Source organism: Sebastes fasciatus, chromosome 19, assembly GCF_043250625.1.
Source record: "Sebastes fasciatus isolate fSebFas1 chromosome 19, fSebFas1.pri, whole genome shotgun sequence".
NCBI classification, from domain to species: Eukaryota; Metazoa; Chordata; class Actinopteri; order Perciformes; family Sebastidae; genus Sebastes; species Sebastes fasciatus.
Genome location: NC_133813.1, coordinates 1128226 through 1146574, shown reverse-complemented (window position 1 = coordinate 1146574; position 18349 = coordinate 1128226). Strand labels below are relative to the sequence as shown.

The 18349-nt window shown below is 38.7% G+C and overlaps 1 protein-coding gene across 1 annotated transcript; it reads left to right on the top strand.

Moving 5' to 3' along the window:
* Positions 1–529: 529 nt before the first annotated feature.
* ythdc1 (YTH N6-methyladenosine RNA binding protein C1) lies at positions 530–17281 on the top strand. The gene is made up of 16 exons (XM_074618796.1): positions 530–744; positions 8162–8263; positions 8503–8813; positions 8920–9307; positions 9408–9470; positions 10420–10514; positions 10631–10739; positions 10896–11013; positions 11134–11218; positions 11300–11454; positions 14842–14921; positions 15458–15494; positions 15750–15789; positions 16506–16571; positions 16657–16848; positions 16988–17281. Exons 1-16 carry the CDS (start codon positions 717–719, stop codon positions 17174–17176), a joined length of 2058 nt encoding a protein of 685 aa, XP_074474897.1. The 5' UTR covers positions 530–716; the 3' UTR covers positions 17177–17281.
* The last annotated feature ends 1068 nt before the right edge of the window (positions 17282–18349 follow it).

Below are 18349 nucleotides of genomic sequence, written 5' to 3'. Positions count from 1 at the left end.
CACAATGGTAGAACGTGATGATGCACAATGGTAGAATGGGATGATGCACAATGGTAGAACGTGATGATGCACAATGGTAGAATGGGATGATGCACAATGGTAGAATGTGATGATGCACAATGGTAGAATGTGATGATGCACAATGATGCACAATGGTAGAATGTGATGATGCACAATGGTAGAATGTGATGATGCACAATGGTAGAATGTGATGATGCTCAGGCTAAATGTCATGGTTAAAGGCTCCACTGGGGTCACAGAGCCTCCTGTAGTGGATATCTTTCTGTCTGTCTGTCTGTCTGACTGACTGACTGACTGTCTGTCTCTCTGTCTGTCTATCTGTCTATCTGTCTGTCTCTCTGTCTGTCTGTCTCCTCACCTGTCTGTCTGTCTGTCAGTCTGTCTGTCTGTCTCCTCACCTGTCTGTCTGTCTGTCAGTCTGTCTGTCTGTGTCTGTCTGTCTGTCTCAGAGGTGAGTCAGTTCCTCTCCTGTCCTCCAGGTGTCTCTAGCTGTCTGAGCAGCTTCAGCTCCACCAGAAGCAGAAGCAGCAGAAGAAGACTCCTCATCAACAGTCTGTCCTCCATCTCTTCGTCTCTCAGTCGGTTCTTCTCTTTATTATATTTCGGGTCTGAATAAAAACTATAAACTGATTTTATAGTTTAAAGTTAGCGTCACCTGAGCGCGAGGAGGCAAGAAGCACGTCACAGCGGCTGCGATGGCGGCCGAGCGGCGCGAGGACAAAGGTGAGGCTCAGCTAGCATGTTAGCTGCTAGCATCAGTTAGCATTTACATTTAGTTACACTGCTGTTAGCATTAGCATGTTAGCTGTTAGCATGTTAGCTGTTAGTATTAGCATTAGCATGTTAGCTGTTAGTATTAGCTGTTAGCATTAACATGTCAGCTGTTAGCATGTTAGCAGCTAGCTGTTAGCATTAACATGTTAGCTGTTAGCATGTTAGCAGCTAGCTGTTAGCATGTTAGCTGTTAGCATTAGCATGTTAGCATTAACATGTTAGCTGTTAGTATTAGCTGTTAGCATTAACATGTTAGCTGTTAGTATTAGCTGTTAGCATTAACATGTTAGCTGTTAGCATGTTAGCAGCTAGCTGTTAGCATTAGCATGTGTGCTATCTTTGTTCTGTTGAGACTGTTTTCCGCTCAGCTGCGGATCAATAACCAGCGGTTTATCGATATATTAGTAATGATTGTTATTAGTTAGAGACTAGTTAACATGATAGGCAGCAGCAGCAGCAGCAGCAGCACTCTGTCATTCATCACTGTGTTTATTAGCTGCTAACCAGACTAGTGATTCTGCGGCTCCTCTGTTGTCCTGATGAATCCTGATGAGTCCTGATGAATCCTGCATGTGATTCATTAAACACTAATTATGAAAAGACAAGAACAACCACACTCTTCATCTTATGTTATATTGTTAATATCATCTTAGACTCTAACCACTGGCGCACTATACATCCTATATACACTTACTTTACACTATACATCCTATATACACTTACTTTACACTATACATCCTATATACACTCACTTTACCCTATACATCCTATATACACTCACTTTACACTATACATCCTATATACACTTACTTTACATTATACATCCTGTATACCACTTACTTTACACTATACATCCTATATACACTCACTTTACCCTATACATCCTATATACCACTTACTTTACACTATACATCCTATATACACTTACTTTACACTATACATCCTATATACACTTACTTTACACTATACATCCTATATACACTTACTTTACACTATACATCCTATATACACTCACTTTACACTATACATCCTATATACACTCACTTTACCCTATACATCCTATATACCACTTACTTTACACTATACATCCTATATACACTTACTTTACACTATACATCCTATATACCACTTTACACTATACATCCTATATACACTTACTTTACACTATACATCCTATATACCACTTACTTTACACTAAACATCCTATATACACTCACTTTACACTATACATCCTATATACACTCACTTTACCCTATACATCCTATATACCACTTACTTTACACTATACATCCTATATACACTCACTTTACCCTATACATCCTATATACCACTTACTTTACACTATACATCCTATATACACTTACTTTACACTATACATCCTATATACACTCACTTTACCCTATACATCCTATATACCACTTACTTTACACTATACATCCTATATACCACTTACTTTACACTATACATCCTATATACACTTACTTTACACTATACATCCTATATACACTCACTTTACCCTATACATCCTATATACCACTTACTTTACACTATACATCCTATATACACTTACTTTACACTATACATCCTATATACACTCACTTTACCCTATACATCCTATATACCACTTACTTTACACTATACATCCTATATACACTCACTTTACCCTATACATCCTATATACCACTTACTTTACACTATACATCCTATATACACTCACTTTACCCTATACATCCTATATACACTCACTTTACCCTATACATCCTATATACCACTTACTTTACCCTATACATCCTATATACCACTTACTTTACACTATACATCCTATATACACTTACTTTACACTATACATCCTATATACACTTACTTTACACTATACATCCTATATACACTCACTTTACCCTATACATCCTATATACCACTTACTTTACACTATACATCCTATATACACTCACTTTACCCTATACATCCTATATACACTTACTTTACACTATACATCCTATATACACTTACTTTACACTATACATCCTATATACACTCACTTTACACTATACATCCTATATACACTTACTTTACACTATACATCCTATATACACTTTACACTTTACATCCTATATACACTTACTTTACACTATACATCCTATATACACTTTACACTATACATCCTATATACACTTTACCCTATACATCCTATATACACTTACTTTACACTATACATCCTATATACACTTACTTTACCCTATACATCCTATATACACTTACTTTACACTATACATCCTATATACACTTACTTTACACTATACATCCTATATACACTTACTTTACACTATACATCCTATATACACTCACTTTACCCTATACATCCTATATACACTCACTTTACCCTATACATCCTATATACACTTACTTTACACTATACATCCTATATACACTCACTTTACACTATACATCCTATATACACTTACTTTACACTATACATCCTATATACACTTTACATCCTATATACACTTACTTTACACTATACATCCTATATACACTTTACACTATACATCCTATATACACTTACTTTACCCTATACATCCTATATACACTTACTTTACACTATACATCCTATATACACTTACTTTACCCTATACATCCTATATACACTTACTTTACACTATACATCCTATATACACTTTACACTATACATCCTATATACACTTTACACTATACATCCTATATACACTCACTTTACCCTATACATCCTATATACACTCACTTTACCCTATACATCCTATATACACTTACTTTACCCTATACATCCTATATACACTTACTTTACACTATACATCCTATATACACTTACTTTACACTATACATCCTATATACACTCACTTTACCCTATACATCCTATATACACTTACTTTACCCTATACATCCTATATACACTTTACACTATACATCCTATATACACTCACTTTACACTATACATCCTATATACACTCACTTTACACTATACATCCTATATACACTCACTTTACACTATACATCCTATATACACTTACTTTACCCTATACATCCTATATACACTCACTTTACACTATACATCCTATATACACTCACTTTACACTACATCCTATATACACTCACTTTACACTATACATCCTATATACACTCACTTTACCCTATACATCCTATATACACTTACTTTACCCTATACATCCTATATACACTTACTTTACACTATACATCCTATATACACTCACTTTACACTATACATCCTATATACACTCACTTTACACTATACATCCTATATACACTCACTTTACACTATACATCCTATATACACTTACTTTACACTATACATCCTATATACACTTACTTTACACTATACATCCTATATACACTCACTTTACACTATACATCCTATATACACTTACTTTACACTATACATCCTATATACACTCACTTTACACTATACATCCTATATACACTTACTTTACACTACATCCTATATACACTTACTTTACACTATACATCCTATATACCACTTACTTTACACTAAACATCCTATATACACTCACTTTACACTATACATCCTATATACACTCACTTTACCCTATACATCCTATATACCACTTACTTTACACTATACATCCTATATACACTCACTTTACCCTATACATCCTATATACCACTTACTTTACACTATACATCCTATATACACTTACTTTACACTATACATCCTATATACACTTACTTTACACTATACATCCTATATACACTCACTTTACCCTATACATCCTATATACCACTTTACACTATACATCCTATATACCACTTACTTTACACTATACATCCTATATACACTTACTTTACACTATACATCCTAATTATACTCACTTTACACTATACATCCTATATACCACTTACTTTACACTATACATCCTATATACACTCACTTTACCCTATACATCCTATATACCACTTACTTTACACTATACATCCTATATACACTCACTTTACCCTATACATCCTATATACACTCACTTTACCCTATACATCCTATATACCACTTACTTTACCCTATACATCCTATATACCACTTACTTTACACTATACATCCTATATACACTTACTTTACACTATACATCCTATATACACTTACTTTACACTATACATCCTATATACACTCACTTTACCCTATACATCCTATATACCACTTACTTTACACTATACATCCTATATACACTTACTTTACACTATACATCCTATATACACTCACTTTACACTATACATCCTATATACCACTTACTTTACACTATACATCCTATATACACTTACTTTACACTATACATCCTATATACACTCACTTTACAATATACATCCTATATACACTTACTTTACACTATACATCCTATATACACTTTACACTTTACATCCTATATACACTTACTTTACACTATACATCCTATATACACTTTACACTATACATCCTATATACACTTACTTTACCCTATACATCCTATATACACTTACTTTACACTATACATCCTATATACACTTACTTTACCCTATACATCCTATATACACTTACTTTACACTATACATCCTATATACACTTACTTTACACTATACATCCTATATACACTTACTTTACACTATACATCCTATATACACTCACTTTACCCTATACATCCTATATACACTCACTTTACCCTATACATCCTATATACACTTACTTTACACTATACATCCTATATACACTCACTTTACACTATACATCCTATATACACTTACTTTACACTATACATCCTATATACACTTTACATCCTATATACACTTACTTTACACTATACATCCTATATACACTTTACACTATACATCCTATATACACTTACTTTACCCTATACATCCTATATACACTTACTTTACACTATACATCCTATATACACTTACTTTACCCTATACATCCTATATACACTTACTTTACACTATACATCCTATATACACTTACTTTACACTATACATCCTATATACACTTTACACTGTACATCCTATATACACTCACTTTACCCTATACATCCTATATACACTCACTTTACCCTATACATCCTATATACACTTACTTTACCCTATACATCCTATATACACTTACTTTACACTATACATCCTATATACACTTACTTTACACTATACATCCTATATACACTCACTTTACCCTATACATCCTATATACACTTACTTTACCCTATACATCCTATATACACTTTACACTATACATCCTATATACACTCACTTTACACTATACATCCTATATACACTCACTTTACACTATACATCCTATATACACTCACTTTACACTATACATCCTATATACACTTACTTTACCCTATACATCCTATATACACTTACTTTACACTATACATCCTATATACACTCACTTTACACTATACATCCTATATACACTCACTTTACACTATACATCCTATATACACTCACTTTACACTATACATCCTATATACACTCACTTTACCCTATACATCCTATATACACTTACTTTACCCTATACATCCTATATATCACTTACTTTACACTATACATCCTATATACACTCACTTTACACTATACATCCTATATACACTCACTTTACACTATACATCCTATATACACTCACTTTACACTATACATCCTATATACACTTACTTTACACTATACATCCTATATACACTTACTTTACACTATACATCCTATATACACTCACTTTACACTATACATCCTATATACACTTACTTTACACTATACATCCTATATACACTCACTTTACACTATACATCCTATATACACTTACTTTACACTACATCCTATATACACTCACTTTACACTATACATCCTATATACACTTACTTTACACTACATCCTATATACACTCACTTTACACTATACATCCTATATACTTACTTTACACTATACATCCTATATACACTCACTTTACACTATACATCCTATATACACTTACTTTACACTACATCCTATATACACTCACTTTACACTATACATCCTATATACACTTACTTTACACTATACATCCTATATACACTTACTTTACAGTATACATCCTATATACACTTACTTTACACTATACATCCTATATACCTACATACTACATTTATTTATTGTACATACTACATTTATTTATTGCACATATTACATTTATTTATTGCACATATTACATTTATTTATTGTACTTACATTTATTTACTGTACATATTACATTTATTTATTGCACATATTACATTTATTTATTGTACATATTACATTTATTTATTTTACATACTACATTTATTTATTGCACATATTACATTTATTTATTGTACATATTACATTTATTTACTGTACATATTACATTTATTTATTGCACATATTACATTTATTTATTGTACATATTACATTTATTTATTGCACATATTACATTTATTTATTGTACATACTACATGTATTTATTGTACATATTACATTTATTTATTTTACATATTACATTTATTTATTGCACATATTACATTTATTTATTTTACATACTACATGTATTTATTGACGGACTACACACACTATGTTCACCCATTCACTCTGTATCTTTTATATCTCTATTATTGTTTTTATAATTTTTGTATACCTTTACCTCTCCTGTGTTTCACTCTGTTTGCTGATGTTGCTGCTTTGACACCTGAATTTCCCTCCAGGGATTAATAAAGGTTAATTTTATCTTATCTTATTATAAATGTATAATATGATCAATTGATTAGTTTAAATTAACAGTAATTAATCAATTCAAAACCTCCAATCAGCTTTTCTCTGTTTTATATCTCTGTAAACTAGAAACGTCTTGTTGGAGGTAACTATCATCACATTTTGGTCTGTGTTTTGACATTTTATTGGCAAAGCAGTTAACGGGTAAAGTTTATGATTGAGAATCATAAATGACTCAAACTCTCTCCTCCTGAATGAAGAAGAAGGTGGAGAATCACATCACACATTCATACTGTTGGTTTCAGTACATTTTGAATTAGTTGCTCTATTTGAAGTCGTCACCTCTGACAGTTTATAGTCTAATAAAGAGCTGGACCAAAAACCATATCTCTGTGTTTTTAGGCTGATGGCGATACGCGATATATATCTCAGTATTTTCTACGACGTGGGCTAAATGTGAGAGGTCATAAGCACTTTTATTGAAACAGACTGCGATCAAAATAAAATGAAACTACAGGTTTTTCTTCCCTGTTCCCTGAAAATATACAGCTGCAAAACATGTAAATAAGAAATTATATAAAATAAATATATTCTGGTCGGTAAAATAAAAGTCCAGTTTGTGTTGACGTTGTTGTTTCAGATGGAGAGCTGAACGTTCTGGAAGATATTCTGACTGAAGCTCCAGATCAGGACGACGAGCTGTACAACCCCGAGACTGAGCGAGCCGTCAGCGACAAGAAAGGTACCTGTACTACTAGCACTACTACTGATAATACTACTACTGATACCACTAGTACAACCCCGAGACTGAGAGAGCCATCAGCGACAAGAAAGATACCTGTACTACTAGCACTACTACTTATAACACTGCTACTGATACTACTGGTACTACAGATAATACTGCTACAGATATAACTATAAGTAGTACTACATGAAGCAGTAGTTGTGTTTCCGCTGTAAACCCTGCGCTCTGTCTATCAGGAACAAAGAGGAAGAGCGAGCGCTCTGGCAGCCAGGATGTGAAGAGGCTCCGCCCATCTACAGGCCACGCCCCCTCCAGGTCTTCCTCCACCAATAAGAGAGCCCCGGGCCCACCTCTCTCTTCCTCCTCATCCTCATCTAAGAAGGTGGCGTCCAGCCCCCGGGCCCGCCACGCCGCCGCCACCAGCTACCGTCACGAATACTATGAGGAGCGAAAGGCCCGGCGAGCGCCCCGAGAGGCGACCAGGAGCCGCGGAGGAGAAGACGCCCGACGCAGAGAGTCCCAGAGAGGCTTGGAGCCTCTGAGCCAGGTACTGATACTACTACTCAACTACTACTGAAAGTACACAAACAGTACATTTACATATCAGCGGTCAGTTTGACAGCCAATCACATTCATTTCCTGTTTGTCCTCAGAAATTGCGGCGTGCGACCCCGCCCCCCCACGTGGTGGAGGACAACCAATCAGAGGGGGAGGCTCCAGCAGAGTACGGCTCAGAGCCGGGGTCAGGTAGCTCCTCCGCCGCCGCCTCCCACGTAGACGAAGAGGAAGAGGAGGATCATGAGGAAGATGACGACGAGGAGGAAGAGGAGGGCATGGAGGAAGAGGAAGAGGAGGAGGAAGAAGAGGAGGAGGAGGAAGGAGAGAAGGAGGAGGAGGAAGAGGAGTACGAGCGTCGCGGCGGTGGCGAGGGAAACGACTACGACACTCGCAGTGAGGCTGGCGACTCGCGCTCCGCCTCCTCCGTCAGTTTCTCTGACGACGGCGAGTCCGTGCACTCAGGCTCCGCCTCCGAGGCCTCAGGTAACCATGACGACAGCCGACACAAAGATGACCTGGCTGAGTGACCGCTGCTCTGTGTTCTCCGTGGCTGTGATTTAATTCTTTGCTTTTATTTTGAAAGGTTCAGAGAAGAAGCAGGAGAAGCTGTCGTCGTCGGTCCGAGCCGTTCGCAAAGGGATGGAGAGTAAGGCGGACATTTTTAATTCCTGTTGTATGTAATGGTTTTCCTGTAAAGTAATCGGATTACAGCCAGCTAGATTTCCTAAAGGATTAGATGTTTGGTTTCCTGTAAAGTAATCAGATTACAGCAGGTTAGTTTTTGTAAAAAGTAATAACATTAGACAGTTTCCTGTAAAGTTATTGGATTACAACCGGTTACTTTTCCCCTAAGTAATCAGATTACACCCGGCTAGTTTTCCTCAAAGTAATGTGATTAAAGATGCATAGTTTCCTGTAGAGTAATCAGATTACAGCCGGTTCTTTTTTTGTAGAGTAATCAGATTACAGCCGGTTAGTTTTTTTTCAAATTAATCTGATTACAGCCGGGTTAGTTTCCTGTAAAGTAATCTGATTAGGTGGTTGGTACTTGTAAAGTAATTGGATTACAGCCTTTTAGTTTCCTGTTAAGTAATCAGATTACAGCTGGTTGTTTTCGTTTCAAGTAATCAGATTACATACAGACTAGTTTTCTTCAAATAAATCTGATAAATCTGTTGGTTTCCTGTAATGTAATCAGATTACAGCTGGTTGGTTTCCTGTAATGTAATCAGATTACAGCTGGTTGGTTTCCTGTAATGTAATGTAATCAGATTACAGCTGGTTGGTTTCCTGTAATCAGATTACAGCAGGTTGGTTTCCTGTAATGTAATCAGATTACAGCTGGTTGGTTTCCTGTAATGTAATCAGATTACAGCAGGTTGGTTTCCTGTAATGTAATCAGATTACAGCTGGTTGGTTTCCTGTAATGTAATCAGATTACAGCAGGTTGGTTTTCCTGTAATGTAATCAGATTACAGCAGGTTGGTTTCCTGTAATGTAATCAGATTACAGCAGGTTGGTTTTCCTGTAATGTAATCAGATTACAGCTGGTTGGTTTCCTGTAATGTAATCAGATTACACCTGTGTTGTTCCAGATCCGACCAGTAAGCTCCGCTACATCCTGCGAGACGCTCGATTCTTCCTCATAAAGAGCAACAACCACGAGAACGTCTCGCTGGCTAAAGCTAAGGTACGCTAACGTTGACTAATGCTAATGTTGAGGTGTTTGTTGTTGTTTAGACGAGAACCTGTTTTAATGTCGTCTCTATAATAATATAATAATAATATAAGTTACTATCTATCCAGGGTGTGTGGTCGACGCTGCCGGTCAATGAGAAGAAGCTGAACGCTGCTTTCCGCTCAGCTCGGAGTGTCGTCCTCGTCTTCTCTGTGAGGGAGAGCGGCAAGTTCCAAGGTGAAGAAGAAATTTAGAGTTTCATGTTCAAACGCTACTTAACTAACCTTTCTCCAGTTTTCTGTTAGTCTCCTCCTCTTCTCCGTCACTGTTCTCCACAGATGTCAAAGTTTTAAACTCATCAGCCTTCTTCTGTCTCGTCTGCGGCGTCTTTAGGTTTTGCTCGTTTGGCGTCGGAGTCTCATCACGGCGGATCTCCGATCCACTGGGTTCTTCCTGCTGGCATGAACGCCAAGATGCTGGGTGGAGTCTTCAAGATCGACTGGCTCTGCAGGTAAACAACGACAACAGAGAGAGCTCCTCCATGTTTACTTTCTGACCCGTTTGCTACTTCCTGTTTGGTGCTGGAGAGAGCGCTCCTATTGGTTGTTGACAACGTTGGTGTCATTTACAGGCGGGAGCTTCCCTTCACCAAGACGGCTCACCTGTCCAACCCCTGGAACGAACACAAGCCTGTTAAAATCGGACGCGACGGACAGGTCGGCTCATATTTCTTATGCTTCTGTTTATTTTTGTGTTTCATGGAAACTATTTTTGTTCAACACCTTTTCTCCTTTCAGGAGATCCAACCGGACATCGGCGGCCAGCTCAGTGCCTTGTTCCCACTGGACGAGAGCGTGGACGTCCACCAGGTGGCTCGCCGCGTTCGTCACAAGCGTCGGACGCCGTCGGAGCCGCGGCCTCGGGGCCGACCGCCGCAGCGCGAACCGGGAAGGTTAGCCAATCACCAAGCTCCTCCTCCCGCTTCCTGTTCTTCTTCTTCTCCTGCTGCGACCACGGCGCCACCTGCTGCCGGACGACGGAGACGGCCGCTGCCTTTAGCCGGCGGCTAGCTATCCCGTGGCTAGCATTGGTTGTTGTTGTTTTTTCCAGTCTGGAGTTTTCCACCGGGAGTGACGCCGCTACGCTCTGCGTCTTAAGTCAGGCAGGAAATTAAAATCCTCAGAAGGGAAATGCTCGTTTAACAGTTTACAGCACAAAGGCAATTAAATCTCAGTTTAATTCTTAATTAGTTTTAAGTTAAAAGTTTAATTCTCAACTTTTGTTTATCAAAGTTCAGATTTTTGCTTTTTATTGTTGATAAATTTTCTCCTTTGAAGCTCTTTTTCTTTACAGGAGTTTCAAAAAGGTTTCAAAAGGTTTGGCTTTTAGCTGGACTCTGGCCGACCCTTTCAGAATAAAAGCAGAAAGGACGAGCGTCACTGGCTGGACTGACGGAGGAGGGGGGGTGAGGGTGAGGGGGACGGGGGGCGAGGGAGGTAGAACTAAAACAGAGAGAGAGAGGGAGGAAGTGAGGGACTGTGAGCTCCCAGCGGACTGTTTCTGGTTTTTTGAGAAGGTGATGGTGATTGGTCACGTAGGGGGCGTGGCCTCTGGACTGTATCCAATGAGAGGGTGAGGTGTCTTTGGGGGCGGAGTTTCCTCACAAATAAGGTAAAATATCAGAGATGCAGGAAGGAAAAGATGGACTCAATTAAAAAAAAAAAAGGACTGAAAAAATGATTGCCCCCCCCCCTCTCCAGGAAAGGACCTTTATATACCCCCCCCCCCCTCCTCCCAGTACACACACACACACCGAATCAGGACTGAGAGCTCGCTGTGTGTGTGTGTGTGTCGCTCTCTCTTATGAACTGAAAATAAAAAGTGTGTGTGAGGAAAGTAAGAATCAGAACGGACGGAGCGACAGAACGACGAGGAAACAAACCGTTTTGTCGTTTCTGTTTTAAAGGACTGGTCTGGAGGGGGCGGGGCTGGTCTGAGAGGGGGCGGGGCTTTGTTTATTGATTAACAGGACTGCACCATCATCATCATCATCATCACCCCCTCCACCCTTTCAAAATAAGAGGGTTTATAAAAAGCCTTTAACATGGACTGATGAGGAGAAAAACTGTTTTTTTGATAATCAAAAGTGTTGACACAAACAGCCCCCCCCCACATATAGAAGAACAGAAGCGGTATGTTGTCCTTTTCAGAGGCTTCTTCTTCTTTGTTTGTTTTTTTTATTGTGTGTGTGTGTGTGAAGCAAAATGTGTCTAAATGCTGTTTTTGTTTCTGGCCACCGAACAGTGAAACTATAAGTTACAACAGGAGGTGTTATCTCAATGAGAAAGTGAAGTCCCGCCCCTTCCTGTGACTACCACGGGACCGTATTTCAGAAAAAAAATATATGAACGGTAGTCAACGGAGAGACTAAAGATTTGTTTGATCCCTTTTGAAATGGGCTATGAATCACACAGATGATGTTTGTCAATTTAAAACTAGGGCTGTCAAAGATAACAGGATAATAACGCGTTAATGCAAATTTGTTTTAACGCCACTAATTTCTTTAACGCAACTTGTGATTTCTAAGTTGTAGTGGCTCAGTTTTAAAGCTAGAGTGAAGAATAAAACCTGATGAATCCATTGTTACCAACCATGTCAGACTAGCTGGTCAGGAAGGAGGTTAAATAACACTCCAAAAATGTCTTAAAAAAAAGTCTGAAAATTGGCCCCAAAAAAATGGCAAAAAAAGGTCCCACATATTTCAGGAAAAAAGTCGGAAAAGTGTTGAAAGAAAAAAAAAGTCGGAAAAATGTTGGGGGGGAAAAAAGGCGGACATTTTTTGGGGGGAAAAAGCCGGAAAACAAAGAAGCAAAGTCAGATACTGGTATATCATGTGAAACTATAAAACCTGATGAATCCATCGGTACCAACCATGTCAGACTAGCTTGTCATGAAGGAGGTTAAATAACGCTCCAAACTAACACTAAATGTTGGAGAGGACAAACTGTCATGTCCATGTTCAAAGAGGTCCCTTGACCTCTGACCTCCAGATCAGTGAATGTAAATGGGTTCTATGGGTACCCACGAGTCTCCCCTTTACAGACATGCCCACTTTATGATAATCACATGCAGTTTGGGGCAAGTCATAGTCAAGTCAGCACACTGACACACTGACAGCTGTTGTTGCCTGTTGGGCTGCAGTTTGCCATGTTATGATTGGAGCATCTTGTTTTATGCTAAATGCAGTACCTGTGAGGGTTTCTGGATCAATATCTGTCATTGATTTGTGTTCATTGATTTATAATAAGTATATATTGGGGCTGTCAATCGATTTCTAGTTTTCTAGTTTCATATGATGCCAGTATCTTCACTCTCGCTTTACAACCTCCGATAGACCGATTACGTTAATGCATTAAACAAATTAGTGGCGTTAAAATTAATTTGGGTTATTATCGCCCTAAAGTACATACATTTGCATAAAGCAGCATATTTGTCCACTAACATGTTGATAAGAGGATTAAATACTTGACAAATCTCCCTTTAAGGTTCATTTAGAACAGAACAGAACTATTTGAATGGATTTACATCTCTATTTAAAACATATTTCAAGTCAAGAAAGTCTCAGTGTGTCTCTCCTTTCTGACGATGAACGTCATCAACACTAGCCGAACACCGTTGACTACTGGTCATATTCTTTTCCTGAATAAGGTCCCATGGCGGTGCACAGGAAGGGGCGGGACTTAACCTCTATACGCCAACATCACAGGTTTGTGTCGGAGGACTTCAAGACGTACGACACCCCCGATCCTCAGAGGCTCGAGTCCCATAAAGACTAAAGTCAATAAACAACAGGAAGTGGGCCAGTAGGCAGGAAGTGGACCGGCAGACAGGAAGTGGACCAGTAGGCAGGAAGTGGACTGGTAGACAGGAAGTGAATCCGTAGACAGGAAGTGGACCAGCAGACAGGAAGTGGACCGGTAGATAATACTTGAATAGAAAGTTAACACATTGTCCCGTGAAGCGTGTGATTGATGTTTTAGATGGATGCAGACGTCAGTTTGGATCTGATGTTAAATTGAAACAGGAAGTCACGGCTGAACACCTGTAGACACGTCTCACCTGGATGACATCATCGAACCTGGCGTCAGATTTTCTTAATTACCGGAGGTGTCAGAGTAGTTGTTCGGTGACGTACTGGGAGGTTTTTTTCTTCTTCTGTTTGAGATTTGAGCTGAGTGAGTTTTCCGGAGTGTGTATTAATATGTGTGTGTGTGTGTGTGTGTGTGAGAGTGTGTATCGTGTGCATGTGTGTGTCTTAATTGTCGACTTGTCTACGTAGGCGTCGTCCTGAAGAGTACGACCTCCACGGCAGGAAGCGACCGCGAGCCGACGGTCCACCTGACTTCAACCAGCGAGCAGGTCGTTAATCTGAAAACTTCAATCTACGATTTATTGATTTGAATTGTCTGATAAACGTTCACTCTGATGTGTTTATTTAAATAACTTTATTAACTGTAAACTGTGACACTAACTGCACTCTGTATCAAACTGTGTGATAACATGTTCTTATTTATACGTCGATGCCTTTTTGCCTGTTTGAAAAATCAGATTTAAGAATTAATTTTAGTTGTATATTTTATATTTTATATTTTTATGTACTTTTTAAGTTTATTTTTTTGAAATGTTTTCATTGTTTCATAATTTAATTCTATTATGCTGCGTTTATAGCATCTGGTCTTTGTTTTTAAACTGTATTCATTTTGTTGAGAATTTGTTTTTTATTGTAACTTTTATTTTGTGTTTTATTTGTGTAATCTGTCGGTAACTGTGTGAACCGATTGCCTGCCGATCAGCTGCTCGGCAGCTCAGCAGCTCAGCTGATCAGCAGATCAGCAGCTCAGCAGATCAACTGATGGAAAAGTCAAATTTAACACAAGAATTAATTTCATTTTCAGGGTTCATCCAAGACCTCCGTAACCAGCCGGTGGACAGGTGAGACACACAGGAAGTAGGCGGGGCTACGGCGGCGTTCAGCAGCTTAAAGATTAGATGAGGTTTAATTGAAAATGTGAAATATTTAACTAAGTTTGTGTTGAATATACCGGCTTTTACTTTGAAAAACACAAACAGGAAGTTGTATTTACGATGTAAACTTTTTAAATGGTGTGTAACTATGTTGAGATCGTTAATTGAAGTTTCTATAAATTACTTTTATATTTTCATTTCATCACTTTGTTTTGTTTTTAGACGATTCTCTAGCGTGAGACGAGACGTTTTCCTCAACGGGGTGAGTCCCAAAGCTGTTAGCTTAGCTTTAGCATGTTAGCTTAGCTTAGCTTTATCCTGTTAGCATGTTAGCTTAGCTTCATCCTGTTAGCATGTTAGCTTAGCTTTATCCTGTTAGCTTAGCTTCATTTTATCCTATTAGCATGTTAGCTTAGCTTTATCCTGTTAGCATGTTAGCTTAGCTTCATCCTGTTAGCATGTTAGCTTAGCTTTATCCTGTTAGCATGTTAGCTTAGCTTTATCCTGTTAGCATGTTAGCTTAGCTTCATCCTGTTAGCATGTTAGCTTAGCTTTATCCTGTTAGCTTAGCTTCATTTTATCCTATTAGCATGTTAGCTTAGCTTTATCCTGTTAGCATGTTAGCTTAGCTTCATCCTGTTAGCATGTTAGCTTAGCTTTATCCTGTTAGCATGTTAGCTTAGCTTTATCCTGTTAGCATGTTAGCTTAGCTTCATCCTGTTAGCATGTTAGCTTAGCTTTATCCTGTTAGCATGTTAGCTTAGCTTTATCCTGTTAGCATGTTAGCTTAGCTTCATCCTGTTAGCATGTTAGCTTAGCTTAATTGAATCCTGTTAGCATGTTAGCTCCAGTTGAAGCTGTGTTCAGTCTTGTAAGCACAGTGAGTTGTTATCCTGTTAGCCTTAGTTTCAGGTGTATTCAGGTGTATTCAGGTGCGTTCAGGTGCGTTCAGGTGCTCACCTGTGTTTCCTGTTTCAGTCCTATAACGACTACATGAGGGATTACCACCATAGCGTCGGTCCTCCTGCTCCCTGGCAGACTCTGGTGAGACTCTCTCTGTTATTGAACTACTGATCGATCAGGTTATTGACAACAGACCGATGTGATGATGTCATGTATGTGTCATCAGGCGACGTACCCCGGCGTGGAGCAGCCGCCACCCCACCACCCGCCCTACTACCACCACAGCCACCCACCGCCTCCGCCTCACCAGGCCTACCATCACCACCACCATCCTCCTCTTCCGCCGCACGACGCTGCACCGCCTCGCTTCAGAGACAAGCAGCGCGCACCGCAACACCGCGCCTTCACCTCCAGCCCCGTGAGTCTACCGTCTGTTGCTAACCCAGTAGCACACAGGCTAACCCAGTAGCACACAGGCTAACCCAGTAGCACACAGGCTAACCCAGTAGCACACAGGCTAACCGACTCTTAACTCTCCTTTTTTTCCCATCATGCAGCACGACTACGACATGCGCGTGGACGACTTCCTGCGGCGAACGCAGGCGGTGGTGAGCAGCCGGCGTGAGCGCGAGCGACAGCGCGAACGCGAGCGTGGAGGACCCCGACGCGACAGAGAGCGGGATCGAGCGAGGGACAGAGACAGAGAGAGAGAGAGGGACAAGGAGAGGGGACGGTACCGCAGGTGATCTGATGATGTCATATCCTGTCAGTCTGCAGGGGCTTTTATTTTGACAGTCGGCTGTTTCTTTGCTGTTTTTTGTTGAAAATTATGAATAAAAAAAGTGAAACGAGCTACATGATGACATCATCATCTGCATCATCACTTTTTATGCGAATAAAAGATTAAAAAAAAAAACTGTAAAAATAAGAATCTGCTCTGTCAAACATTTATTTTGATGATCCTGTGTAAAAGGGAAGTGACATCACAGCACAGCGTGTGACACGGCCCCGTCATACATGTTTCTGCACTCAACATTTGACAAGATGGAAAGAAAACTTTTTTTACAGTGTAGTTTCTCCTGAACTTCATTTCCCAGAATCCTCTCTGTAGTGTTTTTATTTTCATGTTTATCAGTATTTTGGTTCAGAGGTTCCCAACATGAGGGTCGAGGCCCTTTGAGGGGTCGTCGGAAACATTGAGAGGTCAACAAAAATGTTTTTCTCTAATCATTTCTTTTATTGTGAAAGTTTGTAAAATCCTTCAAATTAAATGTGAGGAGAGAAAATCTTTTACATCCTGTGAAGAAGAAAAGTTTAACTTCCTCCGGATTTATTTTTTTCTTTGTTATAATTTCTTTTTAAACATTTTATTTTGTAGTTGTTATAAATCTGCTTCAGTTCGTGTATTTATTTTAGTTTTCAGGTTTATTTTGTATTTTACTTCCTGTACTATACACATCAGAATGAAGTGAATCACATTACTCTTATTTTTTATTTCTGTACTCTCTGATTGGTTGTTACCATGGTGACCAAACGTCCAGCTGATCAGTTTTATTGTGTATTGATCAGCAGCAGGTTAACTGTGTTCAAGTGTTCAAAGAAAGATTGAAGGTTAAAACTTTATTTGTTTGCTGTTTCTGACGGAGGGGGCGGAGCTTGTGTCTGTTTTTGTACAAAATAAAATAAATTTTATCTTAAATCGGAGCAATTAGCTGATTTCTTTTCTCATGTGACAGATTTCTGTAGAAGGAAGGTAATCAGATTACTGCTGAGAGTAATCAGATTACTGCTGAGAGTATCAGATTACTGCTGAGAGTAATCAGATTACTAATGAGGGTATCAGATTACTGCTGAGGGTAATAGATTACTGCTGAGGGTATCAGATTACTGCTGAGAGTAATCAGATTACTGCTGAGGGT

What these genes read in the sequence shown, in the direction of transcription:
- ythdc1 (XM_074618796.1), top strand. Translation starts at nt 717, where the DNA reads ATGGCGGCCGAGCGGCGCGAGGACAAAG. An exon ending in CGAGCGGCGCGAGGACAAAG is followed by an intron (nt 745 to 8,161) that starts GTGAGGCTCAGC and finishes TTGTTGTTTCAG; the next exon opens with ATGGAGAGCTGAACGTTCTG. An exon ending in GCTTGGAGCCTCTGAGCCAG is followed by an intron (nt 8,814 to 8,919) that starts GTACTGATACTA and finishes GTTTGTCCTCAG; the next exon opens with AAATTGCGGCGTGCGACCCC.